The following is a 16,860-nucleotide window of genomic DNA, read 5'->3' as shown; positions in this document are numbered from 1 at the left end:
TACACTCCAGTCAACTTATTACTCAGCAATTCAAAATGCTGACTCTTAAAATGCTGACTTTACAAAATCTGATGAACATAATACTTCCACTGTGATCTGACCAGTATGGGGGACAATGGGCTATTACTTCCCACAAACAAAACAGAAAACACGAAACTACTTAGCCTTACACTACAGTAGCATTTCTGGCAGCCTCCTCATCCTGCCAATTTTTGATTCATCCTAATATGCAGTTAACTAAAACCCTAAACATGTCATACCATCTTCTAATAAACCTGATTTTCATCTTGGTGAGAGCTATGTGAAAGATGATAAACTAAGAAAAATTACCATACTTTGACTCACAGTGGTTACATGGGTTAAAAATATATCTAACCATACATACTAGAACTCATATCTAACCATACATACTAGCTCTATCACAGCTACCTTTGATTTTAAAAAGTGGCTACAGCAGTTCTCCCTCGTTTTAGGGACTATTACTCAATGCAGAATGATATCTTAATAAGGTCATTAAACTAGTCAGGATGAATTGGTCCAAAGATTAGTACAAGCCCAAAGGCAAACTCAGGCTGAGCATGAGAAAACTCATTCTGTTCCACGTCCACCCAATAAAGTTCCTGTCTACTGAATGGAGCTACACCATCCAAGCAATACTCTCTTGATGAAAGAGTGCATGGGTCATTCATTTCTGGTTTCCCAGTAAACAGGGGCCGGGAGTAACTATGAGGTTTAAGGCTATATGTATAAATCTTCCTTGGGCCCTGACTAACCTGATTGGCTATTTTCAGCCCTTATTTATCTACTTTATCTTCTAATAAAAGCAATGTGTGGGTAAATAAGACCATGCCTTCTCTAAATTCTTTTATACTTAGTCTATGTCATACCTCTCAGCAACTAATTATTGCTGCATAATTAACTCCTAGAGGGAATAGTAGCTCATATTTGTTTGTATTCCTCATAATATCTACCATTATACTAATCAAAAGGGTAAGACAAAATATGATTTTCTACCACAGCTCCAAATTCTAAAAACATGTGTGTGAAAAATATCATCATGACTAATATCATCGGTAAGCACAGCAATCCAAAAGTAGGTCATTACCTCCTACCAAATACGGATTTCATGCTTAAGCCTCTATGTTTCCATGAAGAAGCAAATTCAAAACAGCAAAAACTTCCTTTATACCTTTTTCTTGGGTTTTGGCTCCCTTTGGATGATGAATATAAATTTGAAGTTGAAATAATTCAATAATTACTTCTTTTAAGGAATCATTAAGTCTATGTTGAGTCCAAATATAAAGAAAGGTAGGAAGAATTTCATCTCCTAACTCACACACTTTAATTCGAAAGTTAACAGCCAAAGCCTTGAGGAAGATAACAAATGCTGCTAAGATATGATTGAAACCGGCAGAGGTCTGTTCCTGTCTGTGAAAGAAAATAAACACACTTAACTTGGTTTAACGGGGAGAAAAATACACAAACTGAAGACAGTTATGAAGTTGGATGCTGAAATAAAACAATATCTAATTTTCAAATAATAGTTTCAGAACTATTCACACACACACACACAAATATAGGCAGCACTACATAACAAAAAAAAAGTTCTTCTTTGGTGCTAACTATCACTCCTGTTAGCTCTCTCTGCTTCTGGAACATTGTCTAAAATTACACAAAACTAATTTATAATAGCTACCATTTATAAAATGTTACACATTAATAAGTGGGTAATACGACACAAATATAAGATATTGATATTTCCAAAATATACTATTTTATTTTATTCTTATTCTCAAAAATGGGAAAAACAAAACTACTTAGAGGACATTTAGCTTTCCTGCCATTAGAAAAGCAAGAAAGAGGTCTCACTTAGGAACATCATTTCATGGTCTGCACGCAGGATATTCAGGAAGTGTCGGACCTAACTAGTACTTCCTTTGGGAATCCACTAGTCCTACTATAATGAGCCAAGTTTTAAAAGTTGGTAGAATTTTTCATTACTGAATCAAAAACATGGTTTTCAAGATCAAATGGATTTTCAATAAAATACAAAAAGATTAAATTACCTTGCATTCTGAATAGCCTTAGAAAAACAATCCAAAAATTTGGAATTTAATCCATCAGTTTGTGAACAGCATCCTTTAGTCACAGCATGAATGATTCTAGCCAATAAGACTCTGTTAATGTCTTGTGAAGGATTGAGATATAGCTTGAAGTACACAGAAAACAATTCTTAAAAAAAAAAGTATTAGTTATGCTTTTTAAAAAGAAAAGTATCAAATCATTTAACTTAAATGTCACAATTTAAGTTTCAATAATTCCACACAAAAATAAAGATTTAAATAATACTATTTAAATACAGTGAAAACATTCCATCAATATTTAATTGTATCCTATCTAATAATAGACAAACATGGTAATTGACCATACCTTTGCTACACCTCCCATTGGCTAATCAGTGCAATATGCAAATTAACCGCCAACAAAGATGGTGACTAATTTGCATACTGTAGGCAGGGCGGGTCAGCACCATCCCATTTGCCCCACCGCCTTCCGGGCCTGCTATTTGCCACCCAGGGCAGTGGGGCGGAACGGCACCATCCTGCCTGCCCTGCCAGCTGTCTGCGACCCAGGGTGGCGGGCGTCCCGTGTGCGACCCGACCCAGGGCAGTTGGGCAGGGCAGCAGTGATCGGCCGGCCCACCCAGGTGTCCCGTGTGCAACCCGACCTGGGGTGGCGGGGCGGGACAGTGTGGCTCCTCTGTCACACCAGCGTCCTCATCACAGCTCCCTTGGGGGCCTAAGCCTTTAGTCAGACATCCCCCGAGGGCTCCCTGGCTGCCAGAGGATGTCTGACTGCAAGCTTAGGCCTGATCCCCCGGGGCGTGGGCCTAAGTTGACAGGTGGACATCCCCTAAGGGGTCCTGGACTGCAAATGGGCACAGGCCAGGCTGAGTGACCCCCCCCTCCCAGCGCACAAATTTTTGTGCACTGGGCCTCTAGTTTTATATAAATTCCGTTCAAGACAGGAACAACTTAAGCAGCAGTGAACAGAAACATGTTTGAGAGCCAGACTTCAGATAAGCAACTTAACTTCTCTAACCCTATGTTCCTTCATCTAGGCCTAACAAAGCACTTGACACAGTGCACATTCCAGATTTGTTTTGTTTTATTTTAATGCCGTTGGATTAATAGTAGACAATTTACTTCTCACAGAAATAACAGTAGGGTATGTTCATTTTTGTATAAGTTCCTCAATGTCAAAAGCAAAGTGAAGAGGAACAGATGAAACAGGTATGAACACTGAGCTACGGAGAGAAACCCCAAGCTTATAATAATTAAGGAAATTTGCCCTAGCTGGTTTTGCTCAGTGGTTAGAGTGTCTGCCTGCAGACTGAAGGGTCCCAGGTTCAATTCCAGTCAAGGGCACATGCCTGGGTTGCAGGCTCCATCCCCTGGGGGAGAAGAGAAGGGGCGGGTGCAGAAGGCAGTCAATCAATGATTCTCTCTCATCATTGATGTTTCTGTCTCTCCCTCTCCCTTCCTCTCTGAAAACAATAAAAATATATTTAAAAAAATAAAGTGTAACTCTTTAAAAAATAATAATAATATTAAGCAAACTTGTCTTTGCTCTGCAGGAAGCCATTAATCATCTCTATCAACATCTCTTTCTCCCAAGGCTCACTATACAAACATATCTAAAAAACAACAGTCTGGAAAAAAAGCAACTCTGCCAGGGCTCTAATTATCTCTTTATGGGAAGAACCTGCATTAGCAATTTTGCTTTTCGTTGTGTTGGGAGATAGGTCTCAATGCATCTCACGTTTCTGCACATCTTATGAGGGGATTGAGCCTGAAACCAGGGAACTGAACCATGATCTCCTAGTTCACAGGTCAATGTTCAAACACTGAAACACACCTTTCAGGCAGGGTTTGTTTGTTTTTCTAGTTTTAGATAAAAGCTCAGTTCATTGACTTGAGATCTTTCCTTTTTTTAAAGGATTAATATTTTTGAGATATAACTGTCATATTATATTAATTTCAGGTGTACAATATGATTGGTGTATTCTGCACAATGATTAACACAGTAAGTCTAGTTAATATCCATCACCACAATAGTTACCAAATGTTTTCCTTGTGATGAAAACTTTTAAGATCTACTTTCTTAGAAACAATAAAATTTATAAACTACTGCAATATAAATCTAATAACAATATACAAATTCTATATACCGATAATAACACTGACATCCATAAATCAAAATAGACCTACATAAGTGAAGAAATATATCATGTTCGTGGACTGGAAGAGTCTTCAATATTAAGATGTCTCTTCTTCCTAAAATGTTCAATACATTCCATGCAATCCCTATCAAAACCCCAGCAGGATTTTTTGTAGAAATAAAAAAGGTGATTCCAAAATTTATATGGAAACATTGACTCAGTCCTAGGCCATCTTCTCATCTCGCTCTTAAACTCTCTCCCTTGACAATCTCATCATAACCATAGCTTCAACCACCACTACTGCCAAATATGTATTTTGAATGTAAACTTCACTTCTTGAGCAGAGTCCTCCTTAGAGAAGCAAGTTTCAGAGAAGGGAGCTAATTAGGAAAATAATTCAACAAAAGGGCCAATTATTACAAGTGGTAGTAGTTTGCTTAAAAATGAAAAAGGATTTCAGAGAATATGCCAAATGATGGAAGCATAGTAAAAGAAGGGTTGCCTTCTTTTTTCCCCACTGAGAACTATGGTTACAAATAACAATCTAAAATTCAAATCTGCAAATGTCCTAAATACTTAGGGTGGACCACTTTGCTGAAAGACTTATTGGAGCATGCTAGATATTACTGGCCTATTCTCCAAAGGCTGCCACAAGCTTTGTGGAAGGCTGTGTTTGTGATAAAACTAACCTTGTGGTCAGAACTAGAGCAAAGGATCAGATGATGCCTTAGAAATAAATGCAACAGCTGAGCAGGCTTTTATTCATGTGGGAACAGAAGAGTGTCAGACAGGGCAGGTCAAGATTTTATCGTTCATATATATCTCATTTTGAAATGATAAACTGACAGTAGACAATAAAGACAAATGTCTTTTAATTTAGTTAGCATAATTTATCTTAAGTACTTTTCAATGAAAATACTGAGTTTCTAAATTTTCAGAGGTGATTGTATTGGAAGGCTTTGACATCTGGCTTAAAGTGATCTTGTTAGAGCCAAATTCCTTTTTCATTAAACTATTTAGACTCAGAAATGCTTCCACCTTTGAAATCAATAAACTCAAATGTTTCACTCTCTGACCACAGCGTCTTTCCTTTGTGGCCAGTTAGTACCTTTCACTTAACAAACTGTCAACATACGAGGTTCCTTCCTGGTACCCATGACCCTTTAAGACCCAGAAATGTTCCACATTTTTGAAATTAATAAACTCAAATCTTTCAGTCTCTGACCATAACTTCCTTCCTCTGTGATCTCTCAGTACCTCTCACCTACAAATTGTCAACAACGCTAGATTCCTCCCTGCACTCTACTAATTGTGTAAGTCACACTGGGTCCTACATAACCTATGCTAACACTTTTGATTTCCATTACATTATCAGTGTCCTGCTAATTGCTTAACCCAGTGGATACTTCTATGTCTTGCCATTTCTACAACACTGAAATGTCACACTCCTTTCAACTTGAAACTCTTTTGCTTTCACTTTTATGATATACTCTGTTTCGGTTTTCTTTTTTCTACCTTAATCATGGTTGAGTTTAAGTGTCATTGATATGTGAACTTGCTGCACCCAAATATATCATATTGCATTGTAATTTTGGTTTACTTGTTTTTTTTCTGCCACTGTTCTATCAAGTCCTTGAGGCTAGAAGATGGCATCTTTCAATTATATAATTCCATTTCTGATAGCAGACACCTAATATATTGTCAGTGAGAATAATTTAGGAAGCCCATAAGAAATGCAATCTTAGGGTCAAATTCTGTAGTCATTTAATTTTATTAAAGTAATGTTAAACTTTGAGGTCATTTAGAGATACAGAAAGACTCTAACTACTCTTTTGGGGAAATATCATTTCACAAGGAAAAATTCATTAAGAACAAATTTCAAAACATACCTAGCCACTGTTGCTGAGATATTTCACACCAGTATTTTCTCACTGAAAGAATGTCCTTGAGCAGTATATTGCTACAATCGGCTCTATAAATGGCACCATTAGATGAATCTTTCACTGTTTCCATGATATAATTCAAGAGTTCTTGACATTTTAGCCTGGGTGCTCCTATTTGAAAAATAAAATAAACAAATAAATGAACACATATAAATCTTCAGAAAAAATAATTAAAAACATGTGGAATGGCAACTATATAAATATAAATAATTCCTTAAATTACTATTAATCTCCTTCTCATAGAGCAGAAATTAGCAAACAATGGTCCATGAGCAAAATTCTGCAAGCCACCTGTTTTTGGAAATAAAATAGCAGAGTTGAGTAGTAGAGACAGAGACTATGTAGCCTAACAATCATTCATTCCATCTTTAATAATTCACTATTTCTGGCATTAGACCTGAAATGATCCAAAGTTTCTTGGTACTTTAAAAAGGAGAATTTATTAGAATAACAAGATTATAAGGAGAGTATTTATTTTGAAAAGCAAAATTACTTCCAAGACCTATAACAGTATTTATGGCATATAAATATATAAGATTGTAATTTTTACAGTTTTATTTATGAGGTCCTGAATATTCAGCATTAACGGATATATTCTTTTTTTTTTTAACCCTCACTCAAATATATATTTTTCACTGATGAGAGAGACAGAGAGAAAGGAAGAGGGAGAGAGAGGTAGAGAGAGGGGGAGAGAGGAGAGAGGGAAACAGCAATCTGTTGCCTACCACATGCATCTGCATGTGCCTGGAGAGATCAAAGCGCAACCTAGGTATGTGCCCGTACCAGGACTCAAACCACAACCAGTGCACCGAAGGGTCCACACTCTAACCAACTGAGCCACACCGGCCAGGAAAGAAATTCTTGAAGGTAAGAGTAAATTTAAAAATTAAGGCTTCCGTCATGCTCCTGGTCATCCTACTATGGCTCTGTCACAGGGGCTGCCTGGGCAGTATCAGCTGCAAACTCCTTGAAACCTTGTGCTCACTGGGTTTTGCCACATCAACATAATTGATATGGATACTACTGATGTCAGCAACCTCAATTGGCAGTTCTTATTTCAAAAGATCTTCTAGTTTTGAAGATCAAAGGTCCAGGTTGACAAAGACAGTGTACGGCAGTATTACCTGAAAGCAAGTATCATAGCCCATCATGACGGCAACATGAACCCCAACTATGATGTGGAATATTTTTGACAATTTATATTGGTTATGAATGCTTTAGATAGCAGAGCTGCCTGAGACCATATTAATAGGATGTGCCTGGCACCTGATGTTCCTCTTATTGAGTGTGGAACTGCTGGTCTTGGGCAAGTAACCACTATCAAAAAGGGTGTACCTGAGGGTTATTATTGTCATCCCAAACCAACCCAGAAAACTTTTCCCAGCTGTACAATTCATAACACAACTTCAGAACCTATTCTTTGCATCGTTTGGGCAAAGTAATTTCAACCAGTTGTTTGAAAAACAATTAAGTAGTATATACTGAGAGAGCTGATGCTGAAGCTTCCTGGAAACCAATGGAAGCTGAAGCCAGAGCAGGGCACTGAATGAAGAAGGTGACATTAAACCTATTTCCATAAAGGAAGGAGCTAAATCAACTGGATATAATCCAGTTAAACTTTTCTCTTTTTTTCAATCTTTTTACTGATTTCAGAGAGGAAGGGACAGGGAGATACAGAAACATGAATGATGAGAGAGAATCACTGATTGGCTGCCTCCAGCACCCCTCACCCCAACTGGGGATGGAGCCCATAACCCCACCATGTGCCCTAACGGGGAATCGTACCGTGACCTCCTGGTTCATAGGTCAACGCTCAATTACTGAGCCACATCAGCCGGGCCAGTTAAACTTTTTACCAAGCTTTTAAAGCTGGTATCAGGTATCTTTTGACAAAGCGCAAACTATGTGGAAAAAGGAAATCTCCAGTTCCACTGGACTAGGCTGAAGGACAGAGTCAAAGAAGAGACCAATGTACCAGATTAACAAAATTAATCTGTTAGGTCTAAAAAAACAGCAGGTTCTAGATGTAAAGAGCAATGCACATCTTTTTCAAAGAGCAATGAGACTTTGAGAGTTCATTTAGCAGAAAAAGGGGATAGAGCTGAGCTCATATGGGACAAGGATGACCCACCTGTAATGGATTTTGTCACCTCTGCTGCAAACTTGAGGATGCATATTTTCAGTATGAAGAGCAGATGTGATATAAAATCAATTGAAGGGAGCATTACTCCACTATCGCTACTAATGCAATAATTGCTGGGTTAACAGTATTGGAAGGATTGAAGATTTTATCAGGATAAATAGACCAGCACAGAGCAATGTTGTTTTTTTAATCCTGATCCCAGGATATTTTTTTTATTGATTTTTTAAATAGAGAGGGAGAGGGCGAGAGCGAGAGAGCAATAGAGAGAAAAACAACGATGAGACAGAAAGAGCAATAGGTTGCCTCCCGTACGCACCCCAACCAGGATTAAACCTGCAGCTTGCATGTCTGCTGCCTTGGGTTTATCAATCATATTTACGGTAGGTATACTAAACTATTTCCTTTTATAAAACTCACTTGTAACATATGTGTAGGTTAAGAGATCTCCACTGTTTGCCAAGGATGAGTACTTTCTAAAATAAAGCTTTTAGTGACAATGTTGCTTTTTAATTAAAAAAATTTTGAGCAAATCATATTGATGTCACAACTGAAATTTTATCATATTTCAATGTTAACAATCTTAAATTCACATACAATATTTTTTAAGCTATGAGTGTGCTCCACAAGACATTATGTATATCTGAATATATTCCAGTTTTGAATTTTGTTATGAGATTAGTTATATTCAGAAGTATTAGACTAAGCTAAATTAATATACAGTGATATAACTAGAAAATAATTTTTATGTAAGGTTTGCTTCATAATTTTAGGCTCGTAGCCAAAAATCACATGCACAATCATATGCTCCTTTGTTGTAATATCCTGTGCATCGCTCTCTTAGAGTCCTTATAACATTTTCTTATCTGTAACATGTTATGATTACATCCTTATGGAAAGTAATTGATCTCTACACAGAGTGTCCAAATTATTATGACCACCTGACGTTTGTAGGCAAATTAGCCATACACTGCATCGTATGGGATATGGAAGCTGAAAGCCTCTTCGAACACCTTTGCTGTCTGCAGTTACCAAGATAAAACGCCTCCAATTCACACAGGAACACAAGGATTGGATAGTAGAGCACTGGAAAAAAGTCATGTGGTCCGATGAATCATGTTCCAGTTGCATCATGCAGATGGCAGAGTGAGAATTTGGTGGAAACAGCGTGAAAGCATGCACCCCACATGCATGAGCACAACCCTTTAAGCTGGTGGGGGCAGTGTTGTGGTTTGGGGCATGTTTTCCTGATGTGATTTGGGCCCTTTAATTCATGTGGAACAACGTCTGAATAGCACAACATACCTAAGTATTGTTGCTGATCAAATTCATTCTATCATGTTGATGGTGTATCCCAATGGAGATGGCTTCTTCCAACAAGACAATGCGCCTTGCCACGGTGCTCGTATTGTGCAGGAGTGGTTTCAAGAACATGAGGGAGATTTACCTTGCTTAGCTGGCCCCCACAATCACCAGATCTCAATCCACTTGAGCATTTCTGGGATGAAGTTAAAAGAGCCATCAGGCAGCTGGTTCCACAACCATCAAATCTCACAGAACTGGACAGTGCTATTCATCAGGCATGCTGTCAGGGTCCTCGCATCACCTTTCAACATCTCGTGGAGTCAATGCCAAGAAGAATCGCCGCAGTATTGAAGGCACAAGGTGGCCCAATGAAGTATTGATGGGGTGATCATAATAATCTGGCCACTCACATTCAAATATATCCCACGCTCAAAGGCTATTAAATCGCGTTGTTTACCCATATCTTCAGAAAAAAATCACTCTTACTGTTGTGGTAAACAACCTGCTTCCCTATTTATAATCGTCTGGCCCTCTAGCAACTTCAGCACGAAATTATAGTTAATTTGCCTACAAATGTCAGGTGGTCATAATAATCTGGCCACTCAGTGTATATCCCAACATATAGCCCAGTGACTGTCCAACAGTAGAAGTTAATAAACATTTGTTAAATCCTATATAATAAAAGGGTAATATGCAAAGCAACCAAAAGGTGGAACAACCTGTCGTTATGAAGCTCACTGACCACCAGGGGGCAGATGATCAACACAGGAGCTGCCCCCTGGGGATCAGTGTACTCCCACAGGGAGAGCCCTACTCAACCACAAGCCGGGATGAATGCTGGTGAGCGCAGCAGCATTGGCGGGAGCCTCTCTTGCACAGCAGCGCTAAGGATGTCCAACTGCAGCTTCGGCCTGCAGGAAGCAGGCCTAAGCCATCAATCGGACATCCCCCAAGATCTCCCAGACTGCTAAAGGGCACAGGCTGTGCTGAGGAATTTTCCCCCTACCCGAGTGCGCGAATGTTGTGCACTGGACTCTAGTAACTATGTAAATTAGTATCAGAATGAAGTCATAATTCCCTATGGCTTTAATCCCAATGTATTTCCTTTCTCTATAAAATTTGACAAGTGTTTCAAAAATTAAGCTGACAGCCCTACCTGGTTTGGCTCAGTGGATAGAGCAGCAGATAGATCATTTGCCTGCAGACTGAAGGGTCCTGGGTTTGATTCTGGTCAAGGGCACATGACTGGGTTGGGGGATTGATCCCCAGTAGGGAGCATGAAGGAGGCAGCCAATCAATGATTCTCTCTTATCATTGATGTTTTTAACTCTCTCTCCTTCTCCCTTCCTCTCTGAAATCAAAAAACACACACATATATATAGATATAGACAGATAGATAAATATCTCCTAGCTAATAAAAAACATGGTAATTAGCCGTACGTCTGCTACCCTTCCCATTGGCTAATCAGGGCGATATGCAAATTAACTGCCAGCCAAGATGGCGGCCGGCAGCCAGGCTACTGACACGAACAGGAGGCTTGCTTGCTTCAGTGACAGAGGACTCCAACATCCCCCGCCTGCCGCTGCTGGGCTCTGAGCTGCTAAGAAACAATGTTACAAATATAGAAGCTAAACAAAACCCCAGAAACCTGTTTTCAGTCAGCCGGGATCTCAGAGCTGGAGTCGCAACAAAGTTTCAAATACAGAAAGTAAACAAAGCCAGATACCTGCTTTCAGCAGCGAGGTCTCACAGCTAAAGCCGGCTCTCAGCTACAGTGACAGCCATAAATCCAAGAATTAAAAAAAAAAGGAAAAAAGGAGCGGTTGGGAGCTTCAGTCCCCCGCCAGCCTGAAAACGGCCCTCAGCCCCTCACCCAGACTGGCCAGGAATCCCAGTGGGGACCCCCCACCCTGAAGGGGGTGTGACCAGCTGCAAACAGCCATCATCACCTCATCCAGGCTGGCCAGGCACCCCAGTTGGGACACCCCCCCTGATCCAGGACACCCTTCAGGGCAAACCAGCCGGCCCCCTCTGGTGCACCAGGCCTCTATCCTATATAGTAAAAGGGTAATATGCCTCCCAGCACTGGGATCAGCGGAGCCGCGAGGCCTCCTGGCCCCTGGAGCAGCGTGACAGGGGGCAGCGCCCAAACCCCCTGATCGCCCTGTGACTCTGTGTGTGACAGGGTGCCGCCCCCAAACCCCCCCATGGGCCCTGCTCTGTATGTGACAGGGTAGAGCCGCAACCTCCCCATCGGCCCTGCCCTGAGTGTGAGGGGGGAAGTGCCCCAACCCCCAGATCGGTCCTGCTCTGTGGATGACGGGGCGGCGCACCAACCTCCCCATCAACGATGCCTTGAGTGTGACAGGAGGCGGCGCCCCAACCCCCCAATTGGCCCTACCCTGAGTGTGACTGAGGGTGGCATCACAACCTCCTGATCGGCCCTGCTCCGTGCATGACAGGGGGTAGCTCCCCAACCCCCTGATCGGCCCTGCTCTGTGCATGACAGGGGGTGGCACCCCAACTCCCCAATTGGCCCTGCACTGAGCCCAACCAGGGGCTGCAGGGCAGGCACCTAGGGATTGGGTTTGCCCTCTGCCACCTGGGAGTGGGCCTAGGCCAGCAGGTCGTTATCTCCCGAGGGGTCCCAGACTGTGAGAGGGCACAAGTGGGGCTGAGGGACACGCCCTCCCTCCCCGCCCCGGCCAGTGCACAAGTTTTTGTGCACCGGGCCTCTAGTGTGTGTGTGTGTGTGTGTGTACACATATACATACACACACACACATACATACATACATATGTATTTTGCTGACTTTCTTTTTGAATGAACCTACCTCAAAAGGACGCCTAAGCTGGCTGCATAGGCTTTTCAAGGAACCTCATGGAACTTAACATTTTTCACAGTGGGATTTTCTAGTCTCTAGAACAGCCGTGGGCAAACTACGGCCCGCAGGCCAGATCCAGCTCGTTTGAAATGAATAAAACTAAAAAAAAAAAAAGACCATACCCTTTTATGTAATGATGTTTACTTGGAATTTATATTAGTTCACACAAACACTCCATCCATGCTTTTGTTCCGGCCCTCCGGTCCAGTTTAAGAACCCATTGTGGCCCTCGAGTCAAAAAGTTTGCCCACCCCTGCTCTAGAATGTCTATACTTTGTACAGAAGTTGAAAAATGCCTACATCGAGGAATGAACAATATTTGCTTACTGGTTACTTCCCAGCTGCCTCTCTGATTATTTCACTGTACCTTGTATACCAATGCCAAGAAGAGTCTGGCAAAGTCCGGACCTGTGTTTAAATTCCCATCAACCCTCCCAACATTTGAAAAAACAAAGAAGTGAGATGACATGATAATAATGCCCTGGTTCTTGCTTCAAGATTAAAGATGTTCAAGTTACAAAGTCACACCTGCAGGAAAAGAAAACCTTAAATAAAAACACCACTTTTCAACCAACTGAGCCATATTCTGATTCTTAAACTAAACTTGGTATCATAAAACTGTCCTTATCTATGAAGAGTAAACAAAGTCTGACCCCAAGAGTCCCTAAACAAACACTGATTCTAGTTTTTCATGATTGTATAAAGCTCCTTTCCTTACATAAGTCTACTAGGACCCTGCATTTTGGTTCAAAAATATCAACTATTCAGAGTATCAACTGTACAAGCTCAATGGGAGAGATGTGGCTCATCAGCAGAAACAAAATTTGGGTTTTTTTTTTAATCAATAGTAAACACACTGTTAGATAAAAGTGTGGGTTTTGCTCCGCTGGCGTGGCTCAATGATAGAACGTTGACCTATGAACTAGAAGGTCACAGTTCAATTCCTGGTCAGGACACATGCTTGAGTTGTGGGCTCAATCCCCAATAGGGGGCGCTGATCAGTGATTCTCTCCCATCATCAATGTTTCACCCTTCCGCTCTCAAATCAATATAAAATCTTTCCCTCTCTGAAAACAATAAAAATATGTACATTTTTTAAGAGAGTATGAATTTTTATTACCAAGAAAACAATGTGATCTTAGCATTAGTAAAAGTATACACCAAAGGATGTCAAGTCCTGCTCTACTCTGTACCAATTAGAGCATACCTATAACATTGAGTCCCACACTTTAAGAGAAGTAGGATTAAACTGAAGAATATTCAGAAGAAAGTGATATTCATATGCACTGAAGGAAGTAGGTCTGTTTAGCACAGAAAAGAAGACTTAGGGGAAATATCTAGGCTAACTTCAAATATCTTAAAGAAGCAATCCAAGAAGAATAGCTGTTGAAATAACTTTTAATCCTTTTAACCCTGAGATGATGAAATCATTTCATGTTTACATAAATTCCTCCAAATATTTGAAACTATAATATTAAAAATCATTATATGTGCTAGAAATTAGAGTTATCACTCAACGTTTATCTCACCATATTCACACCAAACTCATGCAACAATCGCCTATGAAGCCAATTATTTATAATAAATAACATAGCACTTACTTTTATTTGCACATTTGATGAAATATTTAACCAAGCTACTGATTTCTTGCATTTTTTTCTGCCTTGTGGCTTGTGTTGATGCAGAAACATTTGGTCTTGCTGTTTTCAGACATTCTGTTTCTTTCTGAATATATTTCTGTAAAAATCTTCAGAAAAAAAATGGAATTTCAGAAACTCATTAAATACTTAAATTATTATAATAGCTTCAAAAAGTTCTTCATGCCATCATAAAGAACATCTTATAAATCATAGTTTCAATCAATGTACCAAATGATATAAATTTCTTTTTCAATGCCTTAGCCCCAGAATACCAATTTAGAATCTGGTCTGCTCTTAATCTCTAACCTCCATGATTTTCTATTGTTTTTTTTATTGCCTGCTTTCTTATTTTATCACTAGTGGCCCAGTGCACAGATTTTTGCACATTGAAAGGAAATTAATTAGAAGAAATATTTTAATATCGCTATTCATCCTTTCTCTGTAATAGAAATGTCAACCAAATTCATGATCAACAATGACAGACTGAAACACATGCGTGTAAGTGGCACTAGTGAGAGCTTTATATATCTCACACATGTGCAAGTCAACTTAGCCTTTTATATGTATAGAATAAACTTGCTTAATTAGACCTGCTTTCTCATGTAGCTAAACTTTTTCCAGCCCAGTGAAGCACTCCAACATCTCTTTCAAATAATGGTCAGCAACACAGCATTAAACATCAACACAAAGCAGAGTATTATTGTAGATCACGCAGGGAGAACAAAGGGTAAAATATTTAACTGCAGCAGAACTTAATAATTGAAAATTGTCTTAATGCATTAATTCTCTTTGAAATCCAGCAACCAATTATAGCTTTCCAATTATATGCCTGAATTTTATTTAACTGCATTCATATATAATTATCCTAAAATTCCTTTCACTTTTCTATTATAATTTAACATCTGGCAGTTTCTTAAAGTAATATTTAAAGGTGTCAAAGTAATAATAATGCACTTGTCATAACTCGACCTTATTCTCTAATTTAAAATAGTCTTATGAACTAACTGATATGAAAGGAATTCTCTCTAATCTAGAATGAGATATGCATAAGACATTTTACTGAAAAAATGATTTAAAATTAATTGTCTCTATATAAACATCTATTAAAAATTATGTTTCAGCCCTGGCTGGTTCGGCTCAGTGGATAGAGTGTCAGCCTGCAGACAGAAAGGTCCCAAGTTTTATTCTGGTCAAGGGCACATGCCCGGGTTGTGGGCTCGATCCCCAGTAGGGGGCATGCAGGAGGCAGGAATCAATGATTCTTTTTCTCCCTCTCCCTTCTTCTCTGAAATCAATAATAATATATAATTTTTAAAATTATGTTTTAAATAAGTATTAAGTGCCAACTTCATATGCAAGGCACAATGTTATACAGGAGACAAAGAGAAATAAAATCTAAATATAGACCCCAAAAAATCACAACAGAAATAAAAATAAAAAACAAATACAGTAAAAATATTAGAGCTTGGCTGGCATGGCTCAGTGGTTGAGCACTGACCTATGAACCAGGAGGTCACAGTTCAATTCCCGGTCAGAGCACATGCCCAGGTTGCAGGCTCGATCTTCAGTAGGGGGCATGCAGGAGGCAGCCGATCAATGATTCTCTCTCATCATTGATGTTTCTATCTCTCTCTCCCTATCCCTTCCTCTCTGAAATAAATAAAAATACATTTTTTAAAATTAGAATAAAATACCTAAAAACAGCATCCCAATTCAAATATTTTCCTTGTTTGGAATCTGAATGTCGATCTAAATGTTGAACAGTTTCAGGATCCCGAATCAGTTGCTTAAATTTCTCAACTTCTTTCTGAAAATGAAAAAACAAGCACAATAATGGGTTACCAATCACATACTTGTTTCAAGCAAAGACTAAATTTAAGTAATTTACTACCCTTCGTTCCGTAGCTCTATCATGTTCTAGTTGACGGCAGCAAATAAGCAGATCATTAAGTGCTAGACTCATGGTTCAGGATTTCAGAAAACACATCACTGTAAAAACAATAAATACATAAAATTATTTCAGACTGGGGCATTAATATACAGTTAGAGCTACAACTAGTGACATACTGTGATCAAGGGCAGGATGGTTTTTCTTAACATTTCCATACTTAAATGAGGTTTTCTTAGTATATACCACAACAAAGCTTCAACATGCAATGTGTACTTTGTGTGCAGTAGCAAGATAAAAATATGAAAGTTATAATTTATTTTTCTGAGACCTCTTCTAAGAAACACGACATTTAAACTGAAACACAGCCCTAACCGGTTTGGCTCAGGGGATGGAGCGTTGGCCTGCGGACTGAAAGGTCCCAGGTTCGATTCCAGTCAAGGGCATGTACCTTGGTTTCAGGCACATCCCCAGTAGGAGGTGGGCAGGAGGCAGCTGATCGATGTTTCTCTCTCACTGATGTTTCTACCTCTCTATCCCTCTCCCTTCCTCTCTGTAAAAAGTCAAATAATATTTTTTAAAAAAAGTTAGCAGTGGTACTAGAAACATTAGGTAAAAGGTACTTGGGGAATAATATATTTGTATGGTGCCACACAGTAAGAGCCCACAGATTAATTATTACAAAGGGGAAAGTGCCTGTTCAGTAGAGAGATGTGGTGGCTACCACTTCAACCAAGAGCTTAAGCTTAGCATAGAGATTGTGGACAATTTAACACCTAACGTGGAACAATATGATGTACGCAACCTAGAAATTATTCTCATCAAAACGTTTAAGT

The 16,860-nt window shown here is 39.5% G+C and overlaps 1 protein-coding gene and 1 pseudogene across 1 annotated transcript in view; one reads left to right on the top strand and one right to left on the bottom strand.

Moving 5' to 3' along the window:
• ATM (ATM serine/threonine kinase) overlaps positions 1-16,860 on the bottom strand; it is a 158,448-nt gene that overhangs the window by 137,451 nt on the left and 4,137 nt on the right. Inside the window, exons 3-8 of the mRNA XM_006753148.2 lie at positions 16,028-16,125; positions 15,831-15,943; positions 14,098-14,243; positions 6,112-6,276; positions 2,067-2,232; positions 1,190-1,428 (exon numbers count right to left, since the gene is read on the bottom strand). Of these exons, the coding sequence (XP_006753211.1) occupies positions 1,190-1,428; positions 2,067-2,232; positions 6,112-6,276; positions 14,098-14,243; positions 15,831-15,943; positions 16,028-16,099 (901 nt within the window). The 5' untranslated portion in view covers positions 16,100-16,125. The remainder of the gene's footprint in view (positions 1-1,189; positions 1,429-2,066; positions 2,233-6,111; positions 6,277-14,097; positions 14,244-15,830; positions 15,944-16,027; positions 16,126-16,860) is intronic.
• Positions 7,137-8,498, top strand: LOC107182271 (annotated as a pseudogene).

Source organism: Myotis davidii, unplaced genomic scaffold (genome assembly GCF_000327345.1).
Source record: "Myotis davidii unplaced genomic scaffold, ASM32734v1 scaffold1491, whole genome shotgun sequence".
NCBI classification, from domain to species: domain Eukaryota; kingdom Metazoa; phylum Chordata; class Mammalia; order Chiroptera; family Vespertilionidae; genus Myotis; species Myotis davidii.
Note: the sequence above shows the minus strand (reverse complement) of the source record. Positions and strands in the feature narration are given on the sequence as shown.